The 17,249-nt window shown below is 33.5% G+C and overlaps 1 protein-coding gene across 4 annotated transcripts in view; it reads left to right on the plus strand.

The window, feature by feature from the left end:
• LOC125059179 (atrophin-1) overlaps positions 1–17,249 on the plus strand; it is a 71,292-nt gene that overhangs the window by 20,543 nt on the left and 33,500 nt on the right. For all 4 annotated transcript variants that reach the window (XM_047663469.1, XM_047663472.1, XM_047663473.1 and 1 more), the window contains exon 2: positions 11,566–12,138. In XM_047663469.1, coding sequence (XP_047519425.1) covers positions 11,566–12,138 — 573 coding nt within the window. The remainder of the gene's footprint in view (positions 1–11,565; positions 12,139–17,249) is intronic.

The following is a 17,249-nucleotide window of genomic DNA, read 5'->3' on the forward strand; positions in this document are numbered from 1 at the left end:
TATATATATTTTTTTACCATAGGAAAGTAGAGATTTCAACGAGCTGAAAGCACACCAACTTTTTGAAAAAAGCTGAAATTTTGACGTCAGAATTTTCGATTGAAAATTAGGGTGTTTTTTCGATATTAATTCAAAATAAGGTGAACAAATAAATATTTTTAATCAAATAAATTACAGCGTATTTGGGACATAGAAAGGTAAGTTTTCACCAAATTTCGTTAAAAAAAATATATTTTTGTAAAAGATAAAAATTAAAAACCAAAAACTTGGTTTTATGAATTTTTCACATAAATTTTGAGGTTATGTGAAAAATGTGTGAATACAAAAGTTTTAGATCTTTTTATTACCTACAACTTTGCCATTTAACTTTCTTCGATAGGACTTTTAGTTTTGCCGGAAATCGAGATAAACCGTTTTTTACCCTTAAAACTCCCCCCCTACCCCTTCCCGACCTCAGATCGACCGTAATTTATTTTTCCTTTCATTTTGATCATATTCCCCTGCTTTTCTAATGGGTTTCATCCTACTGTAATTTTTTTAGGTTTCAAAAATTATCGGCACTGGTCTATATGTTATGAATGTGAAGGTAAGAAATGTCGGTTGCCTTACGGTGGTGTTCAAAGTCCATTGGTGACAGCCAGAATTCTGTTATAAAATCAGGCTTGAGAGTTGTAGCAATGCCGTGTTTTATTGTAGAAATCTTATATAGGTGTCATTAGATGTCTGAAGAAGAAGTCGTACACTGACAGGCAGAATACGAAATTCTACCCGTATCACCTGGACATCCGTACTTCCAAAACTGAGCGTTTTTTAAGACACGATGTGGCACCCTATGCAATCTATTTTCGAACCAATTTGAGCTCAGGGAAAGAACGTTCTAATTTGATAAGGCCCTTAGATCGATTATTATAGAAAATCGATTTTTAGAACTTTAGATCTTTCTACTAAAAAATAATTCCGCTTTCTCTGGGAGATTATCAAATTTGGACTAAATGCTGACCAATCACAATCAAAGGGAGTGTAGTTTAATAGTCTTACCTTTGGTTGACACGCTTCTCGGACAACACACAGCCTGAAAGTCTAGGTCCTTAGTTAGATTGTGTCAATTATAAAGATCGACAAATTCTATCAACTTTATGGATGTCTTGCTCACCACACCTGTTGTAAAGAACTCGAAACATTATCATTATAATTACGAATTTTGTTAAAAATTACATTTCATGTTATTCGTATTAAATTATGGAATAATTAAATATTAAATTTGGTGATAACTATCTCTTTTATTGCGTTAAGTGATTAATCAAAATGAGAAGGTTTATGTTTAAAAATTAAACACAGTAATAAAATAAATAAAGTACAAATTGACATGCTTGGTAATTGTTTAAGTAATTAGGTGGTCATAAAGTTCGTTAAAAGCTTTTAATGTTGGAGCTTTTTATCGCTAAATGTGCAATTTAATGTAAAAACCGAATTTATAAATAAGTCCTGCTGGCAAGTAGTTGTTTAATCTAAACTAAATTTGTTTTTCAGAAATCAACAGAGTTTAATGTAGAACTGATCATTCGATATTAAATCATTAATATTGTATTCGACCAATACATGGCATAGTAATACAAATATCTTAAGGAGACGAAACATTGTTCCGATAAATGATAGGCCGGCAACGCTTAAACACCTCAAACAAGAATGTAAATAAAAACTCGATAATTGACATTGTTTGGTAATAAGGCGCACAAATGATCCGTATTACACACGCTTACACCCGTTGCCGTATAATAATTCAAGTGAACAATTTTATGAATGAAGCTCGAATGGCATTTATGTTTATTGCCTGTAAGCGGGATCTCGGATCAGCTGTTTTTCTCATTTCAATTCTACGGTCGTGTTGTATTTTCATCGGGATGAATCGGTTAATTGTCTGGTTTAATTATTGATTGTGAGTTGTATTAACTTTAATGCGAATAAGTGTAAACTGAATACGAAAGACAAGGACGAATACTAATTTTGAATTGCTTTTATGAAATTATGTTATCTTCACGGTCATGTGCTTAACAGTTTACGCGTCGCAATCATACGATTAGTTAAGTATATTTTATTCTTATCTTAGTTACAGTATATCATAATTTTATTGTTTTTTTTCTTTACGATTGCTGGGCACGGGGGCCTATTTAAATTAACCAATAGTAACTATATATGTATATATTTTTTTACGTTTTAAAAAAAAAGATAATCTTAACAGTTTTTACATTGATATAGTCAAACACGAATTACACCATACACATACGAACATTATGTACTCATAAATTGCTTGTTGAGGTGTGTGTGCAATGTGTGGGGATGTATAAGTGTGTGTGCGTTTTTTGGTGATGTTAAAAATCTATTCGACTTGCTTATTTCCTTCGAAAATAGACGTTAGGTGATAATATGTTTAATATATAGATTTACTATACAATATATCGTTTAAACCTGCCTGGTGTGCAACTTGTTATGCTCATGTATACAATTCTAAAAGGTTAAAATATATATATATATAGTATATTTCTATCCAATAAGTCGTAAAACACTTTTACTAACACAAGCCTAATATTGTATAAACACGTCAATCATATTATTTAGTCGTTAAGTTAATAATAGTCCAGTAGCGAAGTTTTTGCGCGAAACTTTATGGCCCATTTTATAACAAGTGGTTGGTAATTTAAAATTCTGATATGTATCTTATATAAGACCGAGTGTATTGTGTTTATCTTGATGTTTTTATAACCGAGTTTTCTTACAAAATCATTTGTTTTTATGTATGTTAAACCTTTCGAGTTGACGTAAACAAGTTGCTAAAATTGAAACACTAATTTCGTGCTTAAATAATAACTAGATTTAAACGCTTTGTTATAAATGTGTAATTATAATAATTGGTACATAAATTACAATGTATGACAGGCTTCCATACGATTTGTTTCCATAGTTTTGATATATGCAGCTTAATCAAGTTCATGTATGTGTTCAAATTTGTATGACTAGACCTTTAATATTAAAGTGGCCTCGTTTGAGACCTTGTTGCGTAATAGAATATAGATTCGACGTCTCGCGAACTTTGTAAAACTTTGTTTAACGATCCGAGTTGGGAGTTGGGAAAGTTAACTTCGAACTTCTGTCTGGGACTTAGGCCGTTGACTTTGGGTTGCCATGGTAATTTCGGTTGGCATGGTAACTTATTTGTTTTGACGCGAATTTTTAATCATTTGGTCTACTGTTTACGGTCTATGGTCTGGTTTCACTATTTATATATGTTTTTATTACTTTGTTCTGTTCCATTACTTTTATTATATGTAGTTTTGCACTTCTTGCGCTCACCTTATCTATTTTTTTAAGTGGTTGCCTGGAAGCGTTCACTGGATAACGATAAGGCCGCCAGTAGCCCTCCTTTTTATTTAATTGTTTTAATTGTATTGTATTGCATTTTTGTGTTACTGCATCGAAGTGTGATTAATAAATATATTTAGATATTTATTTCAAGTTTTGCCAATTGGATATAAATATAGAATATTAGGTTTATTACAGCACATTTTTTGTATGTAACAACAGACATATGTATATATATGATTCTTTTAATAACAGAATCAGTACATTTTGTAAACCATAACAATACTACTGAGCCATCAGTGGTCAAGAATTTATTAGAGGTATAACCCCGGAAGTCCTAAGTTCGATACACGGTATCATAATTGACACATTATTGGCCTTAAGGTTATGTAATTTATAATATGTTAAGTTGCGTAAATCTTAATATGTTGATGGTAATCCGTGATTCTACTATTACAATGATTAATCGGATGTTTTTAATTTTTATTACAGCAAAAAATACTGTGCGATGTTTAATTTCGGCTTTCTAAAATAGAGTTGGCATCTATTTGATGGATTCAATTTTGTATTATCTTTGTAACAGTGTGTTACTTGATTTAAAACAAATTCCAATTTTTAAATAAGATATTTTCTGGATGATATGCGGAAACGAGATTAAATCCTTAGTGTGACTCCTGTAAGTCAAAAATGTATTTTGACTTTAACGAGAGACATCGATAAGTCGTATAGGAATCTTATTACCCCATTTAATCGTAAACACGGTACTCTTATAATGCATTTTCATATTACGCTAATTCAGTTCCTCGTATAACACGGGTATTACCACATATAACGCGGGAATTGCACACGTTATATGTACTGTGATATTTATAATTATTTGTACGCACTTATTTCGTACATAACATACTTTTTTCTTATTCATATTGATTGATGATTATGTAGATCATATCTTCACACAGCCATATGGGATGTTGGACGTTAAAAGGAGATGCCAGTCCAGTCTAGGCACCTGCTGCGACTACTCTACGGGTTCGATGCCTTTTAACTTAACAAAGAAAGTTGTAACAGGTGCACAACCAAATAGAGTTTTACCTTGAATATAGAGATTCTTTTTTTTCTCTTTTGTAAAATGTCTCGATACATACGATAAATGTTTTTGAACTTGTAATATCACAATTTTATGATTAGATATATCCGTCAAGAGGACGGCAAATTGGTTTTTAATTGGCTGGCTCTCAGACCCAAAAGTAACAACAAAAAAATATATAAAATACAAATTGCGTTATGAGAAAATATATTCTACTAGTACATTAGTGATGCAATATCTTAGTATGTACCTTCGTCCGGGTTCTATATTCCAAATACCACAGCCTGCCTATGTTTACAATTGTTGGTGTTTTTTTATCATAGAACAGAGGAAATCGGACAGGAGGCTCACCTGATGTTAAGTGCAAATGCCGTTTGTGGACACTCAATGCCAAAGGGCTCGCAAATGCGTTGTCGGCCTTTTAAGAATAGGTACGCTCCTGTCCCGAAGGACCCTAAATCGAATTGGTCCGGTAATACTTCAGTGGGTAGCTGGTTCCACATAGTGATAGTGCGCGGCAGAAACTGCCTTAAAAATCGCTCAGTTCTGGAACTGCGGACGTCGAGTTTTTATAGCAAGATGTTTCATTATTTCTTTAAATTCTCGTGAATAGAATTAGAGTCTTTATGCTTTTATGTTAAGGTGCATTTTACACACAGCACAAAAGATTATATTACATTGTATTAACTATCATGATTGTCTATAGAAAAGTTGTACGACTCGTAGGACTGATGACTGGTTATTTATAGAGCCCGGGCGACAGTAAACCCTTCAGTCATAGCAAGTACAAAATTCTTGTGAATGGAAATAGTCTTTTAGAAACAGCACACATTTTATAACTTGTATTAACTATCATGATTGTCTAGAGAAAAAACGTAGGATTGACGACTGGTTATTTATAGAGACTAGAGTTAACCCTTCACACAAATACACGTACGTAATCATAAAAGCGAATCAGTCCGTTAAAACGACAGTGGTAATGTCAACTTAAAAGTCCCTCAAATGGCGTGAACGATCCGCATTGTCTAGGCCTTTTGTTTGAGGTCGAACCGAGGCTAAACCGCAAGATAAATACGAACAGTAAGGACACGAACGAACGCTCTGACGTCATATCTAAATTTGGTTTTATGTAGGTACCTACTTGAAAAATGGTGACGGTAACATTTTTGTCACGTCCAAAAACAATTTTTCTTATTTTTTGTGACACGTAGTTATCATGATTAAGTAACTTTTAATAGGTATTTTAAAATATGAAATTAGAGAATTATCACTGAATATCAAAGCTCTTGTTAAACGTAAATTAATCAATATAGCTTTTTATAAATTTTACAAATATTTAAAAGATCCTAATCTTTGGGATTGATTTGCTCAAACAATTTGTATGACTCAAAAACTTGGCGATTAAAAAGAGTAGCGGAGAGTTTCTTGCCAGTTATTGCCCGCTCTACGCCCTTGACTTGCGAACTGGTTGTAAATGTAAATTTAGATTTAATTTAACATCTTTTCTATTGACGTTCATAAGTGTACTTGTTTACCAATATGACTGAAGTTATTTTGAGTTTGAGTTATGGGCATACACACATAAAAGGCAGTGCACTCGCGAGCCCTCTAGCATTGTGAGTGTCCATGGGCGGAGGGTATCACTTAACATCAGATGGGTCTCCGGCCCATTAGTCCCGCTCTATAAAAGAGATAAAGAAAACTTCAGCTAATGGCGTTGTATTATGTATATTGGTGTTTTTGCGTCTATTAATTCCGTCCAAAGTTTTTAAATTTAAATATAAGTCAATAAATTTTAAACAAGTAGTAACTAAAACATTCAATAGGATTAATTGAAATTGCCAGTAGCTAAAATGATATCATGGGCTAGTCCCATTTTAATCATCAAAATAACCCATGTTTGAATCTATCCAAGGTTTTCACATTTAGGCAAATACTTGGCACTGTTTGAAACACACTGTGGCCGTCTTAGCCAACCAGTTTGTAAAGACAGGTGACTAATCACCTGCGCACACGTTGAAAACATTAATTTCTAAAATCCAAGGACATTTATTTTACTGGCTTATTTTTCACGTGTTGGGATTTAGAAAGATTTGGGAGTTATATTATTATTATTAGAACAATATATATTTTTTAATTATTTTAAGAGAAATATTCTAGGTTCCTGATGCTCTGAGAACTGTGTTTTATGAGCCTGTGAATAGTCACAGATTAATTATCGATTTATGTGTGTTCCTAGTCACATAATATTTACAATATTTGTTACCAATATACAGTTTAAACCTGTTGTATACATATTTTTTTCTTGTTAGTCGCTATCATAATTTATTTCAGTACCATTGATCCGATCAAACCCTTCACGGGTATAGAGCTCCAGCCTTTTCCAAATGTCTCCATGGCTTTCTTTCTCCATTCGCTTCCTGCTAACGTTTCTATGTCTTCTATCCACCTTTTTCTACGGCGCCCTCTTCTTCTTTCCCTTGGCATTTCCCATATAGTTGTTTTAAAGTCCATTTTTTATTTGTGCATCTTGCTATATGTCCCGCCCATTGCCACTTCTGTTTAAGGGCATAATTGAAGACTATATGTATATAATATACATATATAATTTTTCTTTTTCGCCTTATTTTTTTTGCTTTTTACTTTTTGTATTCTTATCTTTAGTACGCTTCTTTTAATTGCTTTCTGGCATACTAGTTTAGTTTTTATTTTTGTGTTGTATGACTATGTATCCCAGTCGTATGTGAGATACAAGTACAAGACAATTATTAGGTGATAGGGAAGTTCCCCTTTTAAGATGACATATTATGTAGTTTATGATAATTAAGAGGGAACGTTTATCCTATTATTACGGTAGCCGTGGAATGTACCCCACACCGGTATGTTTTTTATAAATATTCATAACATGTGTAAATGAGATGTTTGACAAGTACATCAATCACCGGCATTTATAAACAAAGCTTTGTCAAAAGTCAAATGTCAAATTACTATTGAATATTTATTTTTATGTGTTTTCTATTACCTAATACATTTTTGCTTTTATGAGCAATGACGATTACAATAATGGAGTAAGATTCTACTGCGTTGTGGCTGACAGCTTTTTTTATATATCCGAGGTGGAAATGCATTTGCGTGTGGCCCCCGAAGTTGCAGGGGTATGTGGAACCCACACCAAAATCTCTGCTATTTAGAGAGCCTGACAGATCATTTCCTTGTGGAGTAAAATTAATTAAAAAATATAGTTGCAATTTATTTCAGTGAATTAATTATACAAAAATAATTACGGGTAATTGCGACTAATTTTCTATTGGCAACCTATTTTAGCGATCCAATACACTCTCCCTCAACATTTATTTAAAATTAATTTAAAAAAACAGGTATGTAGCTGTCGAACCCAGAAGTGGGATCCTGGGTTTGGCTTTTTTATAAAACAGGGGCCAAACGGGCAGGAGGGTCATCTGATGTTAAGTGATACCGCCCCGCAGCCCATGGATAGTTTTAATGCCAGAAGACTCGCGAGTGCGTTGACGATCTTTTAAGAATTGGTTTAGCTTTTCTTAAAGGCTTAGTTTGAACTAGGTTATTTTAGAGTACTAAGTTAAAAGTTAAAAAAATATTAGTCCCGGAATTCGCATCTCACAAGTCACAATTTTTCTCTGAGTTGAAATTGTAGAATTTTTATTTATGTCCTCCAAAGACTTACATTTCTCAAGTCGGAGAGTAATTATTACATAAAGGGCATGTGAATATTTTATATATAAAAACAATTGAAACGGTCGTTACGTATCCCAGACATTGAAGAAGAAAGATACTTATATAACGTACAACGTAGCTGTCACGTGAAGTGGGTATTGTTATATAAAAGTTCTCAATCAACCTTTATAAATAAAAAGTAATAATCCAGTGGAACTATCAACCTGTGGGTACATGATTGCGTCATTTTCTTAATATTTGTTGATTAATAAAAAAATATGCATGAAATATGTTGCATCTTGATGTTATTGATTTTTGGGAGGCATTTCCTACAATACCTAGCCTCGACTCTCTTACCCTTTATAATTAATAATAATAATTAAGCTTCGTTTATTCCTTTTATGAAACATTAATATGTACAAAAGATACACACACTAATTCTTTTTACTCATAGAGCCATTTGGCCTCCTTCAACTGGCTCCATCTCTCTCTATCATGAGCATTTCTTCCCCAATCTTCCACACTTTAAGCTCGTCAGCCTACCGTGCAAGAAGGCGACCTTTCTCTTCCCTGCTGGCCATTTCCACCTTGTTATCTCATATCTTACCCTGATTATCACCTAAATAAATATAATAAACCGTTTCTTTGTAGTTTACTAAAGTTGCCCGGAAGAGATCGCTTGTACTAGATAAGGCGTTGCCCTCCAATTAAGTCTCTTACTGTAGTATATATATGCAACAATGTTTTTAATAAATAAGACGCAATAATTTTCATGTAAAAGTCATGAGGAATATCGGCCTTTAATATAGAGATTTCAAAAGTCAAAGTATGCAATATTATTTACTGTCTCAAAAGTCCTTCAAGATTTTTGGTATGAATAAGAATTTCATTCATACATTTTTAATCGAATTAAGCTTAAAGTTGCACTTTCTAAATCATCCTTGTGTTGTTTAACCTTGCACTTTTATAATTTAAGAATTAGTTATTCCAAATTCAAATTTACTCTGTATACGTTTAAACTTTTAAATCAGTATTCTACTTTATAATAAGGCATTGAATTTGTTAGATAGTCGTGGCGGGATTTTTTTTATGAACATTTGAGTATGTTTATGTATAAGAATACGAAACGAGGTATAGCCTTCACCAAAGCTGAAGAACTGGTATTGCATAGTGTGTAATGTCCTGTCCGAAAGATCTCATGTTTCATTTATCATTTAGATTGGCAAGAAAGCGATTTGGTTTCTTTACTTCTTATGTCCACGCAAATATAGGTTATATTTTACTTATAATAAATAGTTCAATTGGTGTGGTCAATGCCGGTGAAACAATATTTTGTTGTAGGCCATAGCCTATACCTATGTCAATCAATGAAACAGACGAAGAAATGAGTCCGGTTCATGTTTAACATCTTTTTTCTACCAAAAGTTAAGCTAAAATAGTTAGTTAACCATAATTAAAGCGGTTCTAGAAATCTTTTAAAATACTTAGTAGGTCATAGGAAATGGATGTTTAAATTGGCATCTTCGAACTTAGGTATTCAAAAAAATACGGTCAAGATCGACTCGTTAATTAAGCGTGTTTTATGAGATGTTTTGCTATAGAATAAAAACGTATTACAAATAGGTTCACCGAAACGAAAACTATACTGTTTGTCGAATATCGTTTGCCAACTATATAACTATATATACCTAATATCAATATAGTATATATATAACTATATATACTATATTGATATTAGGGACATACATGCATACTGTGGAATTAACTGTCTTATTCAAAATAAGACTTTAAGTTTATGTAACAAGGTTCAAACTACTATGGAATGTTTTAGTTTTTGCTATATATAAGTGTGATGTAACGATTTTAGTAGTAATTGTAATGTGCTCACACATCTCTCTGTATCTTTTCAAAATTGTAACTCAATAGTCGATATTTGAAACTACTTGATGATTGCTAATTTTGAGGGTAGATAAAAAGTAACGGTTCATTTTACATGGGTTAATATTCATTTTATGCTAATAATTGTATCACAACTTTTTAATTAGTTATAAATATTTAATAAAATTTGCGTCATGTATTTACCTTTCTTCTTCGAGTCTTCTCTTTACCTCTTGGTATAATATAACTACCCTTTGTTTGTGGATCTAGAAAATTATTTAATATTAGCGTTTAAGATATTGATTACTTTTAAAGAAGGAAGATTCGTTCACTTTTCGATTACATTGAATCATACTTGGACGCATACATAGACAATACCAATAATTGGTGTGAAGGAAACAGTCTTGCACTTGATATGACCCCTTTCAAAAACAAACCGATAATTTGCACCTGCATACTTACGTCATTGCGAAAAAAAGCGCCAGTGTCTGTAAAAAGTATTTTGTTCGAGAATTTTATTGGTCCTTCCACTTTATTCTAACTAATATTTATGCTATACTTATTGCCGTCCCGTGTAAGGAATTTCTATTTAAAAGCCATGTACATACATTAAAAGATTGTCACATGCAAATCAATTATACTAAATAATAAACTTTAAATTGAATCGAAATTCTTTTATTTCATTTCTATTTCCTTGTTTTTATTATTTGGTGATTACGTCAACAGTAATTATTTACTTTGTTACACATAATACCCACACATTGTCTGCTTGAAAACGAAATGCATTTTCGAGGATTCCTACAAAAAATTAATACCTACGTTTATGTACTATTATTATTAAGAGTTTTGCTTAATTTTGCTGATAATAGGATGGGGGGGGGGGGAAATTGCAGTATTAACTGCTTACGTAATACTTGAACGGCCCCAAATAACTAACTTAATTTACTAAAAAGGATTTTTAACATAATGTGTCCAAAAACACTTACAGTCTCTATTAGGGGGTATACGCTCAGTTATTGTGTACTTTTTTTTACTTACCTGTACTGGCTTAGTTACAAAAATTCCTAGTACATCATGAAATATGTGAGTACAATATCGTGTATTTCCACCTTGATATTTTGATAATAATATCAATATGAATGCACAGTTTTTATCGTTTAAGAGGATAATTACTCATACTTGAGTGGTTTTTGTAAATAAGTCTGATATTGCGACGTTGATACTAAATACAAGGATGTAGTTATTTGCGGTTTATGATCTTGTTAGGATATTAAAAATTCCTATAGCCTCATACAGAATGCTACCCTAAGGGATAATGTCACAATACGTATTTGGCATTTCTCTATTTTTATTTATTATATAAAACACATACAAACACTTACAGAGAATACACGACATACAAAACATCTTACATGCATTTGCTTCAATAACAAGTGTGCACAACATTTAAGGGGAACCATTACAATGATAAAAGAGGAAATAATTTATATGATGGTCTGCTGCTTATCTGTAACTTATATATAAATTAATTTATATTTTTCCTGTTTCAGGGAGGACGGAGAGGAGAAGCCGAAAGCGGCGGAGAGTCAGGACGATGGCTACGAGACGAGCAACAGCGGCGAGGCGCGGCGGAAGCCCTCCAGCGCTGAGGGTTCTCCCGCGCCCGTCCCTCCCCGCACCCCTCCGCCTGAACCGCCTTTTGAGCCCCTTTTACAACGGCCCTTCCCCTCCCCCTACCGCCATTTTGAACCTCCAGCGCCGCCACCTCATCACGACCCGGAACCATACCAGCACTTCCCCTTTCCAAAGTACAACCAAGACGCGTACTTCAAACGAGAACCAGAGGCGCCGTACGACATGAGCCAACAAATGCCACATCAGTTCGGTAAACGTAGTGAGGACTTATACAATGGTATCAAGCAAGAGTGCGAGGATCCTTACTCCTTTGTGGAGGACGATGCTATGTGTGCCATGTTGGGACAGCAGCATCATATGCCGCCGCATATGCAACATCACGAACACCTCCCGCATCAGCATCCCCATATGCAGATGCACCCGCAGCAGATGATGCTCAATCAACCGAAGAAACGAGGTCGAAAGAAGAAAATTAAAGATGAAAATGGGTAAGTTTTTTTTATTTCAAGAAACCTTTTTATTCACTGATTTTTATATCCCAATTGTTTTCAGACGAGATATTTTATTTAAGATTATTAACATTTATACCGTTTTCGTGTCTTCTTGATGTGAAATTGTTCACGAAACCTTACCTAATCTTTTATCTAACAGGAAACAGTATTATCTTCAAATATGTATATCCTATTCTCCAATTAAATAAAACCCTTTAGCGCGTTGGCATAACGAGTACCAAGGTACCTAGGCGTGGCTGTACCAGTTTTCTGACCTATATCTTGAGATAACATGGGCTTAGAGGCCTTATTAGCGCGTGCTAAGGTACTCCGACCCTAAGCGTGTCAGGTTAGCCTTAATTTTATTGTTACGAATGTATTACACCATTGTTCTACCAATTCTAGAAGTATTCCGCTTTATATACATTTTATACTGAAGTTATTTCATAATATTTAATTAATTTTATAATAAAAACAGCTGATCACGTGGTTCGTAACGTAATTGTCGGTTGTAATGCTGCTCTAAGTAGATCAATGTTTACTATGAACAACGGTTTGAAGACATGCAATCATTTTCCAAAGCGTAAAATACTACGATGATTGTTGCGGGGCCAATGCGTTTTAGATATATAATTTTTGAGCTTGTTTAAGTCATTATTTTTTTATGTTGTAACGTTTATATGATACAAATATTAAACAATCAGTGGCGCTACAACCTCGTTAAGTCTGAGCCTCAGATTTTTGTATCTGTTTTATAATATGTCAATCTAATAGGCAAGTAGGTGTTCAGCGTCCTGTGTACATGCCAACGACTTTTTGGGCAAGTCGGTTTCCTCACGATGTTTTCCTGGACTGTTCGACTAATGTTGAAGCGCACATAGAAATAATGTCCATGGGTGCACAGCCGAGTATGGAACCTACGACCTTAGGGATGAGAGTCGCACGCGGAAGCCACTAATCCAACACTGCTCTAATATCATATGATACATACTTGTGATTTGTCTATGCAATAGTATTTCCTGTGTAAGAATAAGAACAATTAGTCGAAATAATAGTCATTTTTCAGCTACAATAAAACGTAGAGCAGTTTTGAGTCAACTTGAAAAAAATATTAGAGCCTCTTTGATTCCAAAAGCTCTTAATAGGTTTTTTAGGTATTACGAAAACAACTCAAGTTATTCTTGCGATGTTTTCGAAGTACGTTTATACGGTAAAAGTTTGAAACTTGAAAGACGAAGTTTGTTTCGAACTATTCGTGAACAGTTTGGGTCGGGAACGCGGTTCTTACATAATATTGTTAAATGAACTGACTAGTTTCAGTACATTATGATGGGCAAAAGTTTAAACGAATATCTCTATATTTGTTAAATTACTTGTTGCATTTTAACATTATGGTGATAAAATAAAAGTTTTTCAACGTCTTAAAGCCGCAGACAAAGTACCTACTAAAATTACGCTGTGAATTTTTAATTATATAGTTAATAACTAGTGGCTTGGCGCCTAACTCTCTATTTTTCTATATAGTTCATACTTGTTCTTCTTCTCTGCCAGGAGGCTCGCAAGTAAGTTGCCGCCCTTTTAAGAAATGGTGAGCTAAGTGGAATTGGTTCGGAAATACTTCAGTGGGCAGCCGGTTCCATATAGTGGTGGTGAAAATTGCCTTAAGTAACACTCATTGCTTGTTCATTCGGTAGGTGATTTTAATGAGACATCTCAGACACAATACTTGCCAATAAAGAAAGAAATTGAGAACATCTGCTGAGGCCATTGGCAAGTTTGTGGCATCCGTTATTTTTTTACATAAAGAATGTGTCATTTTTGATGGAATATTTTACGAATGGTGTAGTAAATATAGGAACATGTTATTTAATCAAATTGACTGTTTTTCTCCTTATACAGGCATCCTTGACTCACGTATGCTATTATATCATTGAGATAAATGTGTTTGTTATTCCTATAAAACTCTTGCGAGTGAAAGACAAGGCCAAACAACGTTTCAGCACTTGACGTAGGACACCTTTCGAGTGGCAAGGCTTGCATAAGACGGCTGCGGCCAATTGGATTGTGAGCGATACATCCGAGAGTGCAACCTTATTTACGCTCAAATCGCGGATGAGGGTTGGCTTTTGGATGTATTTCGTGCTAGTTTTTTTTTAATACGATATGAAGTTAGCCGCTAGCCGCGTTGTAGACTTAACAAAAGGGTTTTATTTAATTTTGGTGATCGTGTAGTAAGTGATAAGAAATTAACGATTTTTTATATTAAACTTTGTTGTATGGCGGCATGCTTAGTAGTTCACACACGTGGCGATTTACGGCGCAAATAAATAATTTCGATGATAAAATGGCTTGATTGTAATGAATGAAACACGCAAAAGTGTTTCGGTCTTCTACCGTATTACTTAAAGTGTATAGGTATAATAAACGTGTTTCAGGCATGATCAAAGCAACGTATCGATTAATAACTGCAATAACTACAAGTAGAGCTATCTATATTTTATAATATAAAAATTATATGTTCTCCTTTCCCGCTTATCAGTAGCGTTAAAACTATTGAAATCGCATAGAATATAGGACATATAAATTGTCCATTCAAATATACAACCTATAGAAAATTTATACGTGGTTTAGCGAAGTGGGTGTGCTTCCAAGATGGCACCGTGTTCGAGTGCGTGGGCGCAGGGCCGCTGACCCCGGGACCGATTTAGTATCGCGACCCATATCAATGGTGACACCCTAACGTCTGTTGTATGGGGAGATTTTAAAAATTTTACGTTTGAATTGTATTGTAAAAATTCTGAAACATTATTTTTCGTTATCGATTTAGATAGATAAAGATAAAATGTATGATATTCTAGTATCTATGACTACATCAAGTCGTATTAGATTGATTGAAGTTCAATATATTGTATATGTCGATAGTTTTTGTTACATGTTGTATACAAAATTAAAAAAGAAGGTACCACGGGTAGTAAGTGCTTGCTACCCTCACATTTATGTTTTGTGTTTATGATCTTTAAAAAATACTAAAGTCAGCCTTCTGTGCACGTACAGTACAAATGTGCAAGTTACATGGTTTACCGGTGTTGAACGAACTAAAGGTTTTGAGGGTAGGATTCAAAGACGAGAGTCGCGGAACGTAACTCCCAAATGTCAAAAACGTATTAGAACATACGGGAGTAATGCGTTCCTTTGAAAGCATTTGTATTTCAAGTATGTTTATATGAATCACTTTTTGACAGCTCTAATCTAGCGAACAATGTATGTTTGTACTTCCGTTTGCGAATACGCCCACGGACGAAGTATTTAAAAAATGTTCAAAAATCTTTTCGACTCTACATATTATATGATAACTTCTTTATTTCAGTATGTAGTTCGTATGTAGTTTTAGTTAGTAACCATTCGGCTCTAGTTGCTATGTTAGTATTGGTTAGTAAATAAAACAAAAAATACTCATATAGTGGGGCATGGACAGCATATCAACGCTTCATGATATCAAGTCGTATTAGATATCAAGTCGTGTTGTTTGTCATCGATTAAGGATACCATCGGTGCCGAACACGATGCAGGAGGCCACCCTTTCTGAATTATAGCACTGAAACCGTCAGTTGGGTAGGCACAATTCGCGCAAGGGCCTTTTAGAGTGTCACTGATTTTGTAATATTTCAGTAAATACCTTAGGTTTGAGGGAGTGAAGTTTAAAACAAAAATATATCTCGTTATCAGTATTTGCAGTGATACTGGCCAGCCGCAATATCCGGACATATCACTTCAAGGTTGCGCGTACGCGTATCTCGTGTTACAATTTATCACCTCTGTTTTAAGAGGGTTTAAATCCGTTTTAGTTAATAGTAACAAATCTATTACTATAAAAATCTATGTACATTCGTTTATCTATAGTAGGAAGTAAAAAAAAAATACCTTGGGATATTAAAATATTGTCTAAAATACTTACCATGTCTAATTACTCAAAGTCTACTTAGCGGTCCTCAATATTTTCAATATTACTTTAGCTCATAATCCTATTCTTTACTACCCCATGGTAGCCAGATCTGCATGACACAATCTTATTAACCTCTGATAGTGTCATCAGTATATTTTAAAATTTAGATAAATGAAGTAAGTTAAGTTGTATATCATATTCTATTATGTATTTAATTTTTTGTTCAAAGTCAAACTCAAAAGTTAAATCATTTATTTCAATTAGACCATCTAAAATGGCACTTTTGAACGTCAAAAAAAAATATATACATAGAAGATTCTAGTTGCCCCTTCCAAAAGGTAGTTTCGTGTGGAGAAGAATGGGCAAGAAACTCCACACTTCGTTTCGTTCGTTTTTGACATTATCGTATTGGCATAGTACTGTAAGGATAGTATATGTATTTTTGTGTTTAAATCAATAATTGTGTATAAATAAATATTTAAAATCTGTTCATATCTGGATCGTAATTTTAATAACAAGATCTAGATCATAACTTTTGTATATGAATGAAAAGTATATAAAAAGTGAAGCAACGGTTAATAACTCCTGCCAATTGATTGACATGTTACATTGTGCATAAAATTTTTATTGGCATAGCGATGTTCGCTAAATGTAATTAAATGTCTTGGAAATTTTAATTGAAACCTTTTTATATGGACTTGATGTTTTATAGTGCCATACATCTTGACACATTGTTGAGCATTTTTGTTGGCATTTGTTAATGGTAATTCCATTCGTGTGTAGTGTGAATTGCATTTTAAGAATTTTAGGTATTTAACGGAATAGTATAATGTATCAAGATATATTCTTAAATTTTAAAAAATTAAAATAAATATGGCCAATGAGTAAGGGATTTATTTGTAGCATTCTCGTGATGTGTATTGATTTGTGTTTTGGAAACCGGGAAGAGGTAGCTTTTTTGAACATGACTAAAATTTTGTCCTTCATAGGAGAATAACGAATTATACATTTTAATTGAATATAAATAATTAAAGTATATATGCAGGACAAAACAAATTCAAATAAGTTCTCTGTTTATTTTTTTAAGTTCACCACATCATATATAATGCTATATCTACAATATATGTTTCAGGCAATCATTTTTAAAATATATGACAATTATGGT

Source organism: Pieris napi, chromosome 19 (genome assembly GCF_905475465.1).
Source record: "Pieris napi chromosome 19, ilPieNapi1.2, whole genome shotgun sequence".
In the NCBI taxonomy this organism is placed as follows: domain Eukaryota; kingdom Metazoa; phylum Arthropoda; class Insecta; order Lepidoptera; family Pieridae; genus Pieris; species Pieris napi.